We start from the raw sequence: 17,045 nt of genomic DNA on the forward strand, positions 1-17,045 counted from the left end.
CCCCCCCCCCACGTATCCCAGGCTGGCCTTAAGATCCAGATCTTCTTATCTCAGCCTTCCAAGTGTTGGGATTATATTTGTGCCACCACACATAGCCTTCTCTTGTGTCCTCCCCTCCCCTCCACTCCCCTCCCCTCTTCTCCCCTCCCCTCCCCTCTTCTCTTCTCTTTTCTCTTCTCCTCTCTTCTCCTCTCTTCTCTTCTCTTCTGCTTCTTTCCTTTCTATTTCCTATTGTCTTCCTGCTTCCTATTATCCTGTAGCTGCTTAAGTTTGCTGCTACATTACATCTAAGCTATGGACCTGATAAGTATAGATTACATCTTCCTGATAGCATATTTTGACTGATGAAATGGGAGGAGGGGAAGTTTAATGAGGATTAAAATTTGAGATCAGTCCAGGAAAGGTACAATAACATCCAGAGTCTTAGAATTTAAGTTGCCATCACAGACTTAGTGGAAGAGACTTATCTTCCAGATTATCTAATACCAGAAACAAATGCAGACTTATTTGATGGAGATCTAAAGAGAATTTAGAATCTTCTAGATCAGAGGATCCTCAAGGCTACTTTGTGTGTAACCTGTCTCTGTGTGTCCTTCTTTTTTATTTTACCCAGATGTAACATGAATATTCACACTCAGCCTACTGTGCCCATGGCACCTACTTGAAACTGGGACCTCCAGGGGTGTGTCAAAGTGGTAGTCCCAATTTGCAGCTATTTTTATTTGCAATAAGGACAAGTATAGGACTTAAATTAACCTTTGTACAAAACAGAATTCTTGCTCTGTTCCAATTCATGTCCTCATTTCACAAATGAGGAAACTGAGGCACAGGGAGATGAAATGAGTTACACAGGTGTTCCTCAAATTCTAACTTACTGAGAATTTTGTGTACTATTTTCTCAGTCTGCACAACATCCCTGAGAGGAAAGAATTCATAAATGATCATTTCTTGTGCCTTTCATTACCAGCAACTTCTTCGTCTATCTGGCGTGTTGTCTGTATATATTCAGTGATGTTTTGGGATATGTATCTGATGGCCCGCCTTTATTAACCTCATTTTTCAAACCATACTTTGTACCTAACATGGGCTTTATACCAGATATACTGGTTACAAGCTGGGATTTTATCTGTTGCTAAAGAAAAATGTGTGAATTTAGGAGATGGATTGAGAAATCTGGGTAATGTAAATATCCAGTAATAGTGAAAAAGAAAAAAGCACAGTGAAAAATGTAGATACATTAACTTTTAACTTGTGATTGGATAAAGACATCTCTTTGGAATTCTTTTTTCTGGTTATAAAGAGAGGCCATGTTAATTGGCTTGTTTTTGTTTGTGGTTATAAACTATTCCAAACCTTCTGGTTTGAATTGTGAATTATGATTATTTCATTTTAGTCCTTCACAACCCTCAAATTGAATTTAAGAAAAAGAAAAAAGACAAGCAGAAGTTTAATTTTAGGTCTTTCTAGCATTTGACCAATAACTATATCCCTTAGCCCTCTCTGCCTTTGTTGGAAATGTATACAGTGTCTCTTTATTTTTATAAATCTATTGAGCACATTCAACTTCCTAGAAAAACTATATTCTGGTATTTTGATTAATTGGCAATGAAGTCTCTTTCTTCCTAGTTGTTTGCCCCATTTTTCCTTCGAAATAGGTTAGAGTACAGTCACCCCCAATGGAAGAGGCAGAGCATGATAAAAACTTCGCTCCTGAGTGAAAAAGCCACTCAATCTGAGCAAAGCAGATGCTTCTGGAGACTAGCCAGGATATTACCTGCTGTAGCTTATGGAGTTTGGTTTGCTCAAGTGATTTACATCTGGCTATTTGATGGTCCCTAGCTGTAGTGTTTCCAGGAAAAATAGATTGGAGAAGTGGGTACTGAAGAAATCCTTATAGAAATGATGGCTGACATAGAGTAGCACCATCTAAAGTGTTGATTACCACCTCCTTCTCCTCCCACTAACGAAACAGGATCATGATTTTTGTTTCCAAAAGAGGAGGTCACTGGTCCCTGCTGGAAAGATTAGGTTTTTGACATTAAGTATTGGTTTTGACATCGTCTTCATACATTCTCCTGAATCTAACCATAGTTTACTGGACAGGCAAAGCCTCTGGCTTAATTCATAATTGTTGAGGCCAAAGATGATGTCATGTCGTTTTGAAAAGCTCCAGTTCCTGGAGTACTACCAGGAAAACAAAGTCATCTTCCTTGAATTCAGTCCACCCTCAAGGTGTCTTGAGAAAGAGGCTGTTTCTCAAGAGCAGCCCAGGCAACATCATGCACAGGAAATAAATGCTTCCCTTGATTTCATGTTTCTTTGTGAGCCATTGGATGAACTTAAGTCCAAAATTTTCTGATTACTACTTCTTTACCTGTCCAGCCCAAATGTCAGCATATGTCATCCCTATACCATTAAAGGTAGAGAAATGAAGATCTCCAAAGGTGTTGGATTCAAATAATGAGTTTTCCATAAATGTTGTTAAACAATGGATTCTTTTCACCCAATAAAATTGTGGAAGGGACAATTTGCTTTTCTGGTCACCCCACTTGTTTAATCAGCTAGGTTAGGGACTGTGGAGACTTCGTTTTAGGCTACCTTTAAAACACTGCCTAGATTCTAGTGTCAGTTTGTTTACTCAACCATTACCTTGATAAACAATGAAAACTTTGTGATCATCACTGGGTGGAGTACTTTTTACACAGCTCCTTAGCTGGTAACCTATGCTAGGGAAAAAGGTAAATTCCAAGTCCCTTCAAAGTAAGATAAAGAGTTTCAATATCCAGATGGGTTTATTTTACTTGCTTGTGTTTTTCAGCCCATTTTGTGTTGATCATGTAGGGCTATGCTTCCTTCAAGGGCATAAATATCACTTTCTTTTTATGATACCTTCAGAGCTCTACCTCCTCCTCTTCTTCCCACTTCAATGCTTTCATGTACACAGCAGGTTGTCCTACAAAAGGAAGTAGCAATAGATAATGCTATCACAGTCCTTGTAATCCAAGTGAGGGCCTTGTAGGAGTTCTGGGGAAGCAAACTAACAGAAATACTGTTAGCATGAATTCCACTATTTTTTCTTTCTTTTTTCCTTCCTTCCTTCCTTCCTTCCTTCCTTCCTTCCTTCCTTCCTTCCTTCTTTCCTTCTTTCCTTCCTTCTTTTCTTCTTTCCTTCCTTCCCTTTCTTTCTTTCTTTCTTTCCTTCTTTCTTTCTCTTTTTCTTTTTGACAGCATTGCTTGAAGTAGTGCTTGTGCTTGTTTACTGTTATTTTTTGATTGGGGTCTCGCAGTTTTGTTAGAGATGGTCATTTTTCTTTTCGAAATACAAAGGTGGATTTTTCTTAGTGCCCTTAAACACCTATGATCATAAAGAAAAAAAATTAGGTTGAGTATTGGATGCAGTGGCTTTACATTTGTAATCTCTGCTACTTGGAGAGTGAGGTCAAGAGGGTCAAGGATCAGGACAAAAAAATTAACAAAATCTCATCTCAACCAGTAAGCTATGAGGAATGAATCAATAGAAGAGTCTCAGTCCAGGCTGGTCCAGGGTAAAATAAAACACAAGACCCCCCAATCACCAAATAACTAAAGCGAAATCAGGTGGGGAATATGGCACAAGTGGTAGAATGCTTGCTCAGCAAGTTCAGGGCCCTGAATCCAGTCTCAATACTGAAATAAAACAAATAAATAAATAGATCTGGAGATTAAAAATAAAAACTCCATGCTAAGAAGAGAGACCTGTATACTTGAAAGCACTCAGCAGTTAGGAAGAACATTTGATGACTCTCCAATTGAGGAAAATATCTCAAAATGGCCAGATTCAGTCAGATGACCCAATGAAAGTTGCTGAACAGAAACACTTTCTGGAAGCAGCCCTGTCTTCACTTTAGGTGAACCCTCATTGGCAAAAGCTGTATCAAAATGCCAGAACTTGCTAGCTGAGGTACTAACACAGATACTCAGCCAGCAGCACATGGTTTATTAATGCCCAGTGTTGCCAGCTACTGGCTTCTGGTTATCATGTTTTAGACCTAGAGCAAGGCACAGTTGTTTCATCAGATAATAATGCATTATTTATTCTTTTTGTGTGCTTGTGTGCTAGTCCTGGGGCTTGAACTCAGGGCCTAGGCTGTGTCTCTGGCCTTTTTGCTTAAAGCTAGCACTTGAACCACAACTTGAACCACAACTTCACTTCCAACTTTTTTGGTAGTTTAGTGGAGATAAGAGTCTCACAGACTTTCCTGCCAGGCTGGCTTCCAACCACAATCCTTGGATCTCAGCTTCCTGTGTAGCTAGGATTATAGGCATGATCTCCTCCCATCCTCCTCTGCTGCATTATTTATTCTTAATGCATGTCTGTCATTTCTGCAACAGCAAGTGTTCCACAGAGCATCCCTCTTCTGGGATCAGCAGTGGTCTTTCTTCATATATGTATGTATATATTAAAGATACTGTACAGAGGGGTTACAGTTAAATGAGTAAGGTAATGAGTACATTTCCTATCAAGCATTGTTAAGCAGGGGTCTTTTTTATCCATTACCTTTTTTATGCTAGGTACAATTTTGCTTTGCATCTGACCGTTGGTTTGCTTTTGGTGTTCTGTGGCTGAATGCTGGAGGACAGGCTTGTGTGCTGGGCCTGTTTCCATTGTTATAATCCAGCTGTTGGTCCAGAACCTGAGAAACGAAATCTGGCCTGTCAATGTTTGGTGAATGAATGCATCAGTGGATGGACTTTGCTAGAATCGGGACTTCTCTAGGACTCCATAGTGAACACAGTATAGACCTTGTCTGCTAACCAGAGAGATGAATACTTGGATACAGGAGAGGAAGAAACCTCGGTTTTAACTAAGCACATTGTTAACCCCACCCACCTGTTTCTATTCTTTCTTAACTCTTCCATACATTTCTTTATAGGAAAAGGGGTTCAACACTAGAGGTGGATAACTCACAGTAAAAGCCTTGATTCCCAAAGTCATTGCCTCCCTTGAAGGAATAGGGCCCCAAAGACCTACCTGTGTTACCATCTTGCTACAGCATAGGCTATTTTTCATGTTGTTGTGATGGAGAAGTTGCTTTGATTCATCAGAGGTCTTGTTTTGGTGTCCTAACACCATTGCATAGGTCTTGGTTTTGCTGCTCTTCTGCTGTGTGTCTCAATTCAATCAGAATCTGAATGAGAGTCCAATAATGTGGACCTGTCTTACAAGTTCCAAGCTCCATAGAGACACAAAGATGACCAGAGTGATGGTTTTTTCTGAGTGACTTCTGGGACAGACACACCTTGTGGCTGTTCCCTGGCCCTGTATGCTTCCCTGGGCTGCAATGTGTCATCTGACTGAGGGAAAGTAGAGTGTGGTGTAACGTAAACATTTAGGAAAGAATTGCGTTTCTCCTTCCTTGATAGATAGCTCTCAAATAGATCAGTCTGAGATTGTATCATTTAAAGTTTGGATGGAGATTTAGTTTACAATATAATAACTATCCAAACAAGTATGTGAGTGTTTTGAAAAGGGTTTGAAACCAGTTGTTAGAATCTAAACCAAACCTGTAAATAAGTATGAATTTATTTCTGGTAATCCCTGCTAGTAGATATGAGAAGACAGCTGTGTCTAAAGAAAACCGTTGAAACCAATTGGTTCAAGACTATTTCATGGGAATGGGAACCATTTTAGCATTATTTCCAGGTCCTACTTGGGCCTGCTGAACAGGGTTTATGAAAAGGAAGGGGTTCTTTTATTTCTTTTTAATGATAATGGAAAATGTCCATTTACCCTGTAATTTTTCATCCCCACATTTCCTCTTCTTAGATTATAATTGCAGAACTCCAGTGCAAGTTAAACTTCCACTACTTGCTGCACTTATAGCCTCTTGGTGAACTCCGCTGGCCAGCAATGTGGATATTTTTCAAAAGAAACTTTCTGCCTTCATTGTATTAAGTGACACTGTTACCTTTATCACACCCTGTCCCCCACACATTCAGTAAGAGTTTTGTTTTCACCCTGTTTAGAAATGTTCACAATGATCTCATAACTTATATCCTGTCTTCCTAGTTCCAAGGAAACACTAGTCTTGCTTGTGTGTGATTAGTACATGGTTTGGTTTCCCCCAAAATAATCAATTACTAGATCTTGCATCTGATATTTTGTAGAATCTTAATTTATGTGCAAAAATAAAATTTAAGGAATAAACCAAAACCATAACACTCACTGAAGTATATTATCTGCTGTTTGGTTTTAGTTTCCCAACTCAATACTCTACATTGTTGAGCAAATTAGCTCTGGAATATGTTAGCTTTCATGGGATTTGATCACTATCTCACTTTCCTGACCTAAGTGCATAAAAATAAACAGCTTGTGACATACATAGTTTCTGATTTGGGTTTTGTTTTGGTGGTTAGAAAAATTGGCATTTAAAAAAATGTAGCTAGAGATGACTAAATTCCTCAGCTGGTTTAACATTTTCATTAAACTATGTGGTAATTTTAATTAGTGTTGTTAAAGTAGGCATTTGTTGTTTTTGTGAGTCTAAAATGAGAAGATACAAAAGCATGTTTGGCAAAGTCTTTTCTTTAACCTAGATACCCAACCTCGGGCAGCCAATGTGAATTTTTATTTTCTTTAAGCTGTAAACTAAAATGTAGTTTAGCTGAAATGTGATTCTATTTTGATACTTAATCAGGTAACAGAAAGGAGAAGGTTCTGGGTGATGAGAATAAAATAAGCTACACAAATAGCCAGAGAGATGCCTAAGATGAAATGTACCGTGGGTGACAAAATATAGAGCCAAAAGTTGGATTCCATTTTTATTGTAAAGTGAGATCTCACTATATAAAACCATAATCTCCCCTTAAACTCATCTGGACCTGTGTGTTTCTGGGTTTCCAGAACAGACTGTTCCCTTCTGATTGCTGCATATGTACCAAAGCCTGGTACTGCAAATGTCTCATGATGCGAGAGTGAATTTCTCATTGCCATTTTTTTTCAGATAACAGCCCGCCGTCAGTGGAAACATATTTATGACGAATTGGGGGGTAACCCTGGTAGCACCAGTGCCGCCACCTGTACCCGGAGACATTATGAAAGGTAAGAAGAAATTCCTTCTTGGAAAGCCTTAATTATTTAAAAGGATGTTAATTGGAAGATGAGGCAGAAGAAGCCTAAAGGACCTTTTAGGAAACAGAAAATATCCCTCTGATAATTTACTTGATACATTGCGTTGTGATTTTTTTTAGACAATATGGCCTTTTGTAGTTACAGGGAATAAAATTACATGTTCTTAGAATGAACATAAGACACATCTAGGGAGCTGACAAATAGGCTGGTTCACTCGCTAGTCTGAGAGTATGGAATTTATTGGTGGTTCTTATAGTCATTAGCATTCATTCCAGCTTCAGTCTGGACCCAGGACACCCATCTGCCCATCTTCCCATCTTATACATACAAGCACATCTCAGGTTATGCAGCTTAAAGTCCAATTAGAGTTTTATCTATGCTGAATTTAATCCAGAGCCTCAAGAATATGGTTATTCAACAAAAGTTAGGGTGCTTTTGTAGAAATAATCAGAATAAGTTGTAATGGTTTTAGAACATCATAAAAAATTCCCACAAAGTATTTCCCAGAGATTATCTTGGCAATATTATGGTCCAGAATGATTTTTAAAAATTGATAATAGATGTTCAATTTACTGCTCTTTATAAGTATTGTTTTTCAATATGAAGCATCATTTTTTAAAATATGACATAGTTTGCTGAGTATCTAATACAAAGGCCAATGCATTCTCACACAGTGTCCTCTCAGGGGAATGTTCTGTAAATAATGCCGAAGTATACCATAGGCTGCTTGGTTTTGAGTCAAGCCTTTAATCAAAACACTTTCATTACAAGTATTGTCTGCAAAGTTGCTTTAATTAGAGAGTGAACATTTCCTTCTTCCTTTCCCTGAGCCCCTGAGCTGATAGGACCTGATAATGAACAAAAATTGAAAAGGGAATGCATCTCACCCGTTAGGTAGCTCACCTAGTTAAGTGGATAAGTGCATTAACGAGAGGAATTTCACAAAACATCTCATTGTGTTAAAATAAACAGATAAGGTTAGGAATGGAGATGACTGAATCTATCTTGTATATGTGTGTGTGTCATTGTGTAAATTCCACTCAAGAATTTTGTGAATAAAATAGCCCCAGTCTTAAAGGAAAGGCCAACATACATTCTTTTGAAGGTGATAGATTTTGTTTCATAGTCTCCCTCTTTCTGGAAAAAAAAGTTTACCAAAAACCTTGAATCAGTAATTGAAAATTTTAATAGAGATACCACAAACAAATGTTTAGGAACTACTAAACATTATTAGAGGATTATAAAAATCCTTCCCAGTTTCTTGGGATCATCTAGATATTTCACAAGATTTGGGCTTCAAAAAGTGGATTATTTTTCAAAATCTAGCATTTTGTTTGCTCAGTATATTTAGTCAGGGGACAATGAGTAAAATGGAAATGACAGGATATATTTAACAAAAAAAAAATTGCTATAGGGAATCAGGTATTGGTGTAATGTACCTCATCCACCTGTAGGTAAAAATTCCAAGTTGCCCCAGGATGAAAATGGAGAGAAGTAGTTAGGGTATGACCACCTAGAAGCTGGAAGATTGTCCTTTACCAAACCAGAACTAAGCACTTAACTTTTAGGAGCTGAGAGGAGGAGCTGTAAGGACTTGGTTTTACTGAGGTGGGAGTTCTTGCTGGATACTGCTAGGTCTCAGAGGACTGGTTTTGCTGTCACTAAAAGAGGGACCAACTGCTGTGCTCCGTGATTGTTGGGTTGGCACTGATAGGAACAGTAAGGGTGAGGTCCCTTCTTCCTTCACTCTGATTGCAGAACCTCATCAGAAAGACAACTGAATAAGATGACATGTCTTTAAAGAGTCCATCTTCTCCCATCACAAAACTTAGTGTAAAAGGGTGGATTTGGAGTTGAGAGGCAATAGACTAGCTGCCATGTGGGAACCATCCTCCAGTCCCCTTTACCAGCAATAGCCATAGTAGTATAGAGCCTACAAAAGTCAGATTAGAGCACAGCTGCCCCAGGGTAATTTGTAAGTCTTTAGCATTTTTCCCTTTACCATCTAGATCATTATCACCTTCTGATTAGAAGCAAGGGGTGCTGTGCAATTCATAATAATTAATTACCAAAAATATGAGGATCACTGATTTACTTTTAAGACTATAGTTACAATCATGTCATTCTTCATCTTTGAGGAATCACCCATAATCCCATGAGTGGTAGGGAGAAGTGGCTGGGAGCCACTGTTCTGGACAACTTCTTTTAATTGATTCGCCTAGAGAAAGGCAGAGAACACTGAGTTCTGTCCAGGGCTTTTGACCAAAGAAGAGGCTGAACTTGTGACTCCAAAGACTTGATTATGGCAGATTTCATTCATTCATTTTTTTTTTTTTTGGTCGGTCATAGGGTCTGAACTCTGGGCCTGGGCACTGGCCCTCAGCTCTTCAGCTCAAAGCTATTACTTGAGCCACAGCTCCACTTCTGGCTTTTTCTGCTTATGTGGTGCTAAGGAATTGAACCCAGGGCCTCATGCATGCAAGGCAAGCACTCTACCACTGAACCACCTTCCCAGCCCATTTTATTCATTGTTAGTCACTGTCTTCACAAACACAGATCACACAGAGGTGACTTAGCTTAGTGAAAGACCATCATTTTCAAGAAGGCTTGAAAGGTGGGGATCAGAACTTTGTGGGCAAGTAACTCTGGAAATGCTTTTGGAAATTTGTAAAGCCATCCAAAACCAGATCAGAATGGCGTCTTGCTCTTTTCGGTTGAATAGAAAGTCTCACTCCTTTTGCTAGTTCCCTCTCCACCTTTGCTTTCCTAGAAGCTGAACAACAACAACAACAAAAAAGAGTGATCTACTGTGCATTATCCAGTGATGTATTTTTTTTACGCAGTGTGGTTCACAATTCCAGTAAATGTTTTCATTTTACTACAAGAAAAAAAAAGCCAGTTCCTCAGTAAAATGTTACTTGTATATTAGTTGAGCACTTTGGGTTTATTAATGAGTGTAATAATGAAAGTGCGGGCTGTTGAAAAGAATCAATGGCTGTTTTTATTTAAGGCATAGCAGAAATGGTACAATGCCTATGAATGCATCTTTGTCGATGAAGGCCCGACTCGTCCAAACTTGCCTCTGATTGGTTTAAATCAAATAGGTCCAAGCACTTCATAAAAATGTCTTTGTCAGCCTGGTTTTGCTTCCAAACCTATTCATCTCTGTCAGTTTTTAATATTAGTACCAGGCTCCTGGCCATAGTCCATTAGTACTGTACTTAATTGCTCATGTTACAGATGATTACCAATATAAAAAGCATTAATGTTTTCCCATCGCAAGGCTGTTGCTACATAGATGTCTGAAACTCAGCAAAGCTTATAAAATGTTATTCTGGTCATTTGCTTGGGATTTAAAGATAAAGTTACTATAGATTATAATGCAAACAAAAATGCTTATATCTTCCTGGACTGCACTAGTAGAACATTTTCTCTTGTCCAACTCTTTGCTTAAGATGCTCAAATCAATTTCTTTTATCAGTAAAGGAACAAAAAAAGCAAAATGGCTGCTTTTATGAAATTCTCTTAGCTTAATTTTCTGGAATAATAATTCATTTTAAAGGCTTTGTTTCACATGCACATTTCTTTTTTCTTAAAAAAATGTTTTGAAGCACAAGTAAAGCGGGAGGGGGGGACCTTTACACAGAATACCAGATTACTGGTTTTAATTTTCCCGAATAAATTAAATGGTCTGTTTCTGTGGAGCCCATGAAGTTGTTATTAAGGATTTTAAAAGGAGCATTAAGGCAAAAAAAAAAAAAAGTACTTTGTGATGTGCTTTTCTGAGAATGTAGAAAATCAAAATCATAAACAAATGTATTTCTTTGTGAGGGAAATGAGCAATTACACTTCATCTTTTTGCATACATAATGCCCACTTTCAAATTCTAACCTTCTGCTTTCCTAGTAAGAAAGCAGCGCCCCTTGAACAAGATTGTGTGGTTCAGGCAGCTTCCTTCACAGTGATTTGGGGTGAGCCATACCAGGCCAGATGCACTTGGGCAGAAATAGAAAGCTAGAGGGTCTTCCTTCTAGCCTTCTCTTCTTTTTTTGCTAAAGGTGATAGGCAAGATAGGGAGGGGGGGGCTTCATATTCTGACTAAATAAGTATGTGCTGAAAATGAAGGCCAAAGATTAATTAGATTCTAAAGACTACTCAGCTAATCATACTAAGGCAAAAAGCCAAGGTCTAGTCAAAGTGACTTACAGTTCTGTTCATGTCCAGGGCACAATTCCATGTATTCTTGCTCATTTGCTGATTTTGACATGAGTGAGTTGGGGGCAGGGGGGAATATGTTTCAATGGCTTGAACTCAAGGCCTGTGCGTTCTTTTGTAGCTTTTTTTCCGCTCAGGGTTCACCCTACCAGTTGAGCCACGCTCTTCTTCTGACTTTGTGGTAGTAATTGGAGATAAGTCTCACAAACTTTCCTGTCTGTGCTGTTTTCACACCACAATCTTTGGATCTCAGCCTCCGGAGTAGCTAGGATTATAGGCATGAGTCACTGGCACCCAGCTCATTTTGATACTCTTGGAGCTAATAAATGCATGATTGAGAAATTCACAGGCAATATCTTGCAATGTTATATTTGAGAGATCCCTTAACACCCCTCTTCAGACCAGCACAACTCAAATGAGGTTTCCTGACCTGCCCATGAACTATTTTCTACTAGCCTATGAAGTACTTAATAAGTACAACAATTACAAGTAAGCTTTGATACCCTTACATGGAATTTACCAGACTTGTTTTATGTCCACTAATCTAGTACGAAATACGGGATCACATTTTGTATGCCTCTTTTTTAAATTCCATTTTTCTAGTAACTCATTTTGATGATATTTGATAATATATATGTAAATATATAAATAAAGAGTTTTCCTCACTGATATATATCATATATATGATTATAACTCTAGTTATATAATATATGATATATCATATATATGACATATATGTATATGATATATAAAGATAGATATCAGTGAGCAACAGTTAGGAAATATATGTCAGTTAGTCCTTCAGTCAGGCCCTTAGTGGGTTGCTGCTTTACATGGTAGGCACAAAGTCAGGTGTTTATCAGGGCAGAAGACATAGGTAGAAGTAAGGTAGAAGAGTGGAGACTAGTCCACTTAACCCTGGCTAGAGCAGCCCAGTATGACCTGACAACACTGCTGCTGTCATCAGATACAAACTCTGTGGTTCTTGGATCTTCCAGGTCCTCAAGATTTCTTTTACATGACACCACCTAGCTTTACACATATTGCCTCCCATATTCCTGAAAATATTTTTCATATGTGAAACCAACCAGGTTCATCTATGGTTTACAGCCTGTCAGATTCCCTGATGACTGTGCTTGACACAAGGCTGCCCACTCTCTGCTTATTGTGGGAGATCTTAGAAGGAACATCCACTGTCCAAGGCTCTCTTCCACCAAGCCCTTCTACATGCTTCTGTGGCTGCCTATTGGCCCCACCTTGCCTTTGGAGGATGACTTAAGTGTTTGTCTTTCAGATGCTTCCAGATGCTTGGCAAAGCTCCTCTCTCACTCCAAGTCTTCCTATTGCATTCAGCCAAGCCTCAGAGCACAATTTATGGGCCTTTCTCATCTTGGCTTGCCTCTACTTTGTGTCACTCAGAATACCCAGAGCTACTTGGAACGTAACATAGTACTTCTCTAAATGGGGGCAGCATCATTCTCTCAACATGGGCTAAGATTGCATTGAAATTGGTGAGGAAGCCTTTTCCCCAAGCCTGTTCCTTTTACTTGGGAATAATAGATTAGCCACTCAATTTTCCTTCACTACTATCGTTTTTGAGCATCTACTTCATGCAAAGCACTCTTAGGGGTGACAGCAAAGTATTTAGAACAGGATTTGAGGACACTGAGAGATGCCTATGCTACCAACGTCATGGCAAAGATTGCTAGAAAAACCAATGCTGCTTCCTTTCAGACCAGGTTCAGCCTCAAATCCTTTCTCTACCTGGCAGCGCCAGGGAGCCAACTCTCCCCCCCCCCCATTAGAACTGGAAAACAAAGACAACTATGACTCCTAGTTTATCTAACGTATCAGATATGACACATAGGCCCTACACACATGGAAGAGAGGTAAATAGTTAAGGTTATTAAAAGCAGCTTGTAATTGATAAAAGTAATAGGTTCAACAGAGATCAAAGAAGGAAGAGAGACTTCCCATTTGAAATGGGAAGAATCTCCCTGGAGGATCTAGAATTTGAACTGGATCTTAAAGAGGTTAGAACTTGGGACTGGGAAGGTGGCTCAGTGGTAGAGTGCTTGCCTTGTGTGCATGAAGCCCTGGGTTCAATTCCTCAGCACCACATAAGCAGAAAAAGCCAGAAGTGGTGCTGTGGCTCAAGTGGTAAAGTGCTAGCCTTGAGCTGAAGAGCTGAGGGCCAGTGCCCAGGCCCAGAGTTCAGGCCCCCAAACCACCACCACCACCAACAACAAAGAGATTAGAACATAGGTTGACATCATTCATTCCCAAAAAATAAAAATAAAAATTGCTGATCGCATTAAAGAACAATAAAGACCATGCATCCCAGATCAAGGACCATGTGGTGTTACTTTTCTTGAAATTTCTCTAGGAGCCTCAGTGCATCACAGTGAGCATGCCAGGAAATAAGACCTGAAAGAGCTAAATTCAGTGAGCTAAACAGAAAGAGCAATCCCCTCTAAGGTGGTAAGGACTGTTTAGCTTTCGAAGGTGAAATTTCCAAATCGTTAAAATACCAGAAGTAGATGTTGCTTCCTCTCTCACTGCCTATTTCCACTCCTGAGGTCCATGGGTGGATATGTCCATCGTTGCCTCTCCTTTCCAAACACTGTCTTGTTGGTAGGGTCAACTCTCTTGTTTCTCCCTCTTGTACCCAGTCACCAGACACTCTTTCTCTTTCCCCAAATCCACAGAAGTGCTGCTGGCTTTTGGTAAAAAGCCAGGGTGCCAAATAAAATTTGCTCAGACTGGAAAGTGTTCACTGCATCCCACCAAGCTTGTGCTGCTGAACTTGGTCCTGGAAGCCCCCTTGGCCACCAGCATACTCCTTAGCCTCTGTAAAGCACCCCCCCCCAGCCATCCCCAGGATGAGCAAGCACATTCATACACAAGGGCTTCACACACTATCAGTGCGCATGCCTCAAATGCTCTGATAACTTTCCAATGCCCTAATATTTCCAGAAACTTCGAAAAAGGAAAACAAAGCTCTAGCCAGGCCCTGGAGTAGAAAAACTGGTTTCTGTTTTGTTTTTTTTTTTAAAGAAAAAAAGCAAAACCACTTTATTTAAAAATTCTTAAATTTGCCTCTAAATGCAACATGTAATTAATAGAAGTTGGAGTTTACACTGTCGAGTGTAAAAACACCCTCAAGGCACAAACTAATCAAGTATGTCTGTCATGCTGTAAACTACAGCAAGTTCTTTGTTTGACCCTCCTAAAAAAAAAAATGCTTGCCAAACAGCAGTTTTTTGCTTGTCAAGGTCCTTTTATTGTCCTGTATATATCCCCACCCCCATCTCCCCCTACCCCTTTGGGGCTCACTATAACTATTTAAGAAACTTTACAGGTCCCCGTATTTGATTGATAGTTTACATCAAGCATGGAGTTAAATTTGAGAGTACAGTGAGGTATCATAGCCCTTTTCCTTTGTGATAAATAACAAGAGGTTTCTTACGTATGATTTTCTGTCCTCGGGGCTTTATCATTAAGATTAAATAACTACTCTCAAGCATACCACTGCACAAACATCTTTTCAATTATGTGAGTAACAGATGCCGCCACAAAGGAGCTATTGAAAATTCAGAAAGCATGTTTCCAAAAAAGAAAGGCAGGGAAAAAAAAAAGGATCAGATGACAGAAGAATGTAATTGTTTACCATTAAAATATATCTTTAACTCATCCACTGAAAACCCTCTTGGAACATTTTGTTTTTGTACATGTTCTTACAAAGTTTGGCTAAAGTCATAAATGTTGTGGGAAGTTGGTGAGCACTTCAGAAGCTTTGGAACCAGTGGTTTCTAACATGCATAGATTCTAACTTAATTGCAATAGCTGTTGGCCTTTTTTCCCCCCCTTACATATAGACACGCCTGCCTTCATCTGTGTGGCCCACAGCCCATTGAAAACACTATAGTTCTGTTTGTTTATAATTTTTGAAATAATGTTCATCTGCTCTTGAAATGGATCCATGTGACTCCATTATGAGTTAGGATTTTCTCATTGAGAAGAATAAATTGCTGCCATGTTTTGCTGGCTGGCCCTGTGGAGGACTAGGTGCTGTTTATGGTTTGTTTTCTCTGTCATGAGCACGTATTTTAATCCTTAGAGTATAAACTCAGCTTCTTTAAGCCCATTCCAGCTGTTTCCAATGTGGTCTTCATTTGAAAGGCCAGAGAATAACATCATTCTACACACCCTTGGAAATGGAAGGGAGACACCATTGAAGCAAAGCCAATGAAGAAGTCTGTTAGGGGGATCATGGGAAACTCACACGTGGCATGATGAACCCCTAGATGGATTTCATGCAGGATCTAATTCTTGTGTGCTCTTACCATTGCAATATTAAGCAGGGCTTGATACAACTAGATCTCACCTCTTGAAGAGTTGCGGCATGGTGATTGAGGAAGATTATAAGATAGGTCATGTGCACAGTCCTCACGCCATGCTGCTGCTTCTGATGTAGTGATCTCTTTGTAGAGTGACCACCAATATTTCATGGGTCTACTGCCTGTGAGAGATGGAGAACATTCACACTGATCTCTTAGACAATTCCTTGGGAGCTGCAAATTCCCCCAACCTGAAGTGAGGTGATCATTAGTGTCTTCCCTATGTTAATATTTCTCAGATAATATATGATGGTAAACAGTTGTGTGCTGAGCTGAAAAGCAGCTTGGAATAGAAGAGGCTGGAAGAGTTGTGCTTGAACTCAAACTTGGGCACTTCATAGCTGTGGTCAGTTGTCTAGTCACTTAATCATTTAGCTCTGAAAGTTAATTTTATCATCCATAAAATAATATAGTAATATAAATGTGTTTTTATTGATTTATTATTTTTATTGTCGGCCATGGGGCTTGAACTCTGGGCTTGGATGCTATCCCTCAGCTCTTCAGCTCAAGGCAAGTGCTCTACCATTTGAGCCACAGCGCCACTTCGGTTTTCTAGTGGTTTATTGGAGATTAGAGTCTTATGGACTTTCCTGCCCGGGCTGGCTTTGAACCGTGATCCTCAGATCTCAGCCTCCTGAGTAGCTAGGATTAAAGGCGTAAGCCACCAGCACCCAGCTAATATAGTAATATATTTTTAAAATAAAGTTTCTAGCCCCTCACTCACCTTTGACTCTTTCCTAAAACCCTATAGTCTATGTATCTCCAGTTTAGGGGAAGTCATCCTTGAGCTACCTCTCCCAAGCCACCAATCTTGCTGAGTCCCAGCATATTATACCTTTCTCTTCACTTAGGATCATAGTAATTCCAAGATCATGGAAGGAGATGTCAGAATTCTTATCACTGGACCTAAGATAAAACTCTTTTTTCTCTCCAGTTCCAAAAGGAATAGGTGGGGGTTATTGAACTTCTCAAAAGTTTTCTTCATGTGTGGGGGATGTTTTTGGTAGTGGTGACACTGGAGTATGAAATCAAGGCCTCATACTTAATGCCATTTGAGCCATGCCCCTGCCCTTTCCTGCTTTAGCTACTTTTCAGAAGGGGTCTCATGGTTTTCCCCCCTCAGGCAGGGCTCAGAGCATCACCTTCCTGGTTACATTTCCACATAGCTGGGATTGTAGACATGAGTCATTCAACAACCCTTCTCGTTCAACTTCTCCTGTCATTAGAGTAGGTAACAGAGCCCCCTGGTAAACAGATCATTTTCCCAGGGAAGAGAGTTTTCTGACAAGTGCTTATTTTTTGGTTCTTGATAATAACGG

General features: G+C 39.5%; 1 protein-coding gene across 2 annotated transcripts in view; it reads left to right on the forward strand.

The window, feature by feature from the left end:
* Arid5b (AT rich interactive domain 5B (MRF1-like)) overlaps positions 1-17,045 on the forward strand; it is a 182,275-nt gene that overhangs the window by 149,145 nt on the left and 16,085 nt on the right. For both annotated transcript variants that reach the window (XM_013017164.1, XM_013017165.1), the window contains one exon: positions 6,984-7,081. In XM_013017164.1, coding sequence (XP_012872618.1) covers positions 6,984-7,081 — 98 coding nt within the window. The remainder of the gene's footprint in view (positions 1-6,983; positions 7,082-17,045) is intronic.

The sequence above is a fragment of the Dipodomys ordii genome, unplaced genomic scaffold, assembly GCF_000151885.1.
Source record: "Dipodomys ordii isolate 6190 unplaced genomic scaffold, Dord_2.0 Scaffold34, whole genome shotgun sequence".
In the NCBI taxonomy this organism is placed as follows: domain Eukaryota; kingdom Metazoa; phylum Chordata; class Mammalia; order Rodentia; family Heteromyidae; genus Dipodomys; species Dipodomys ordii.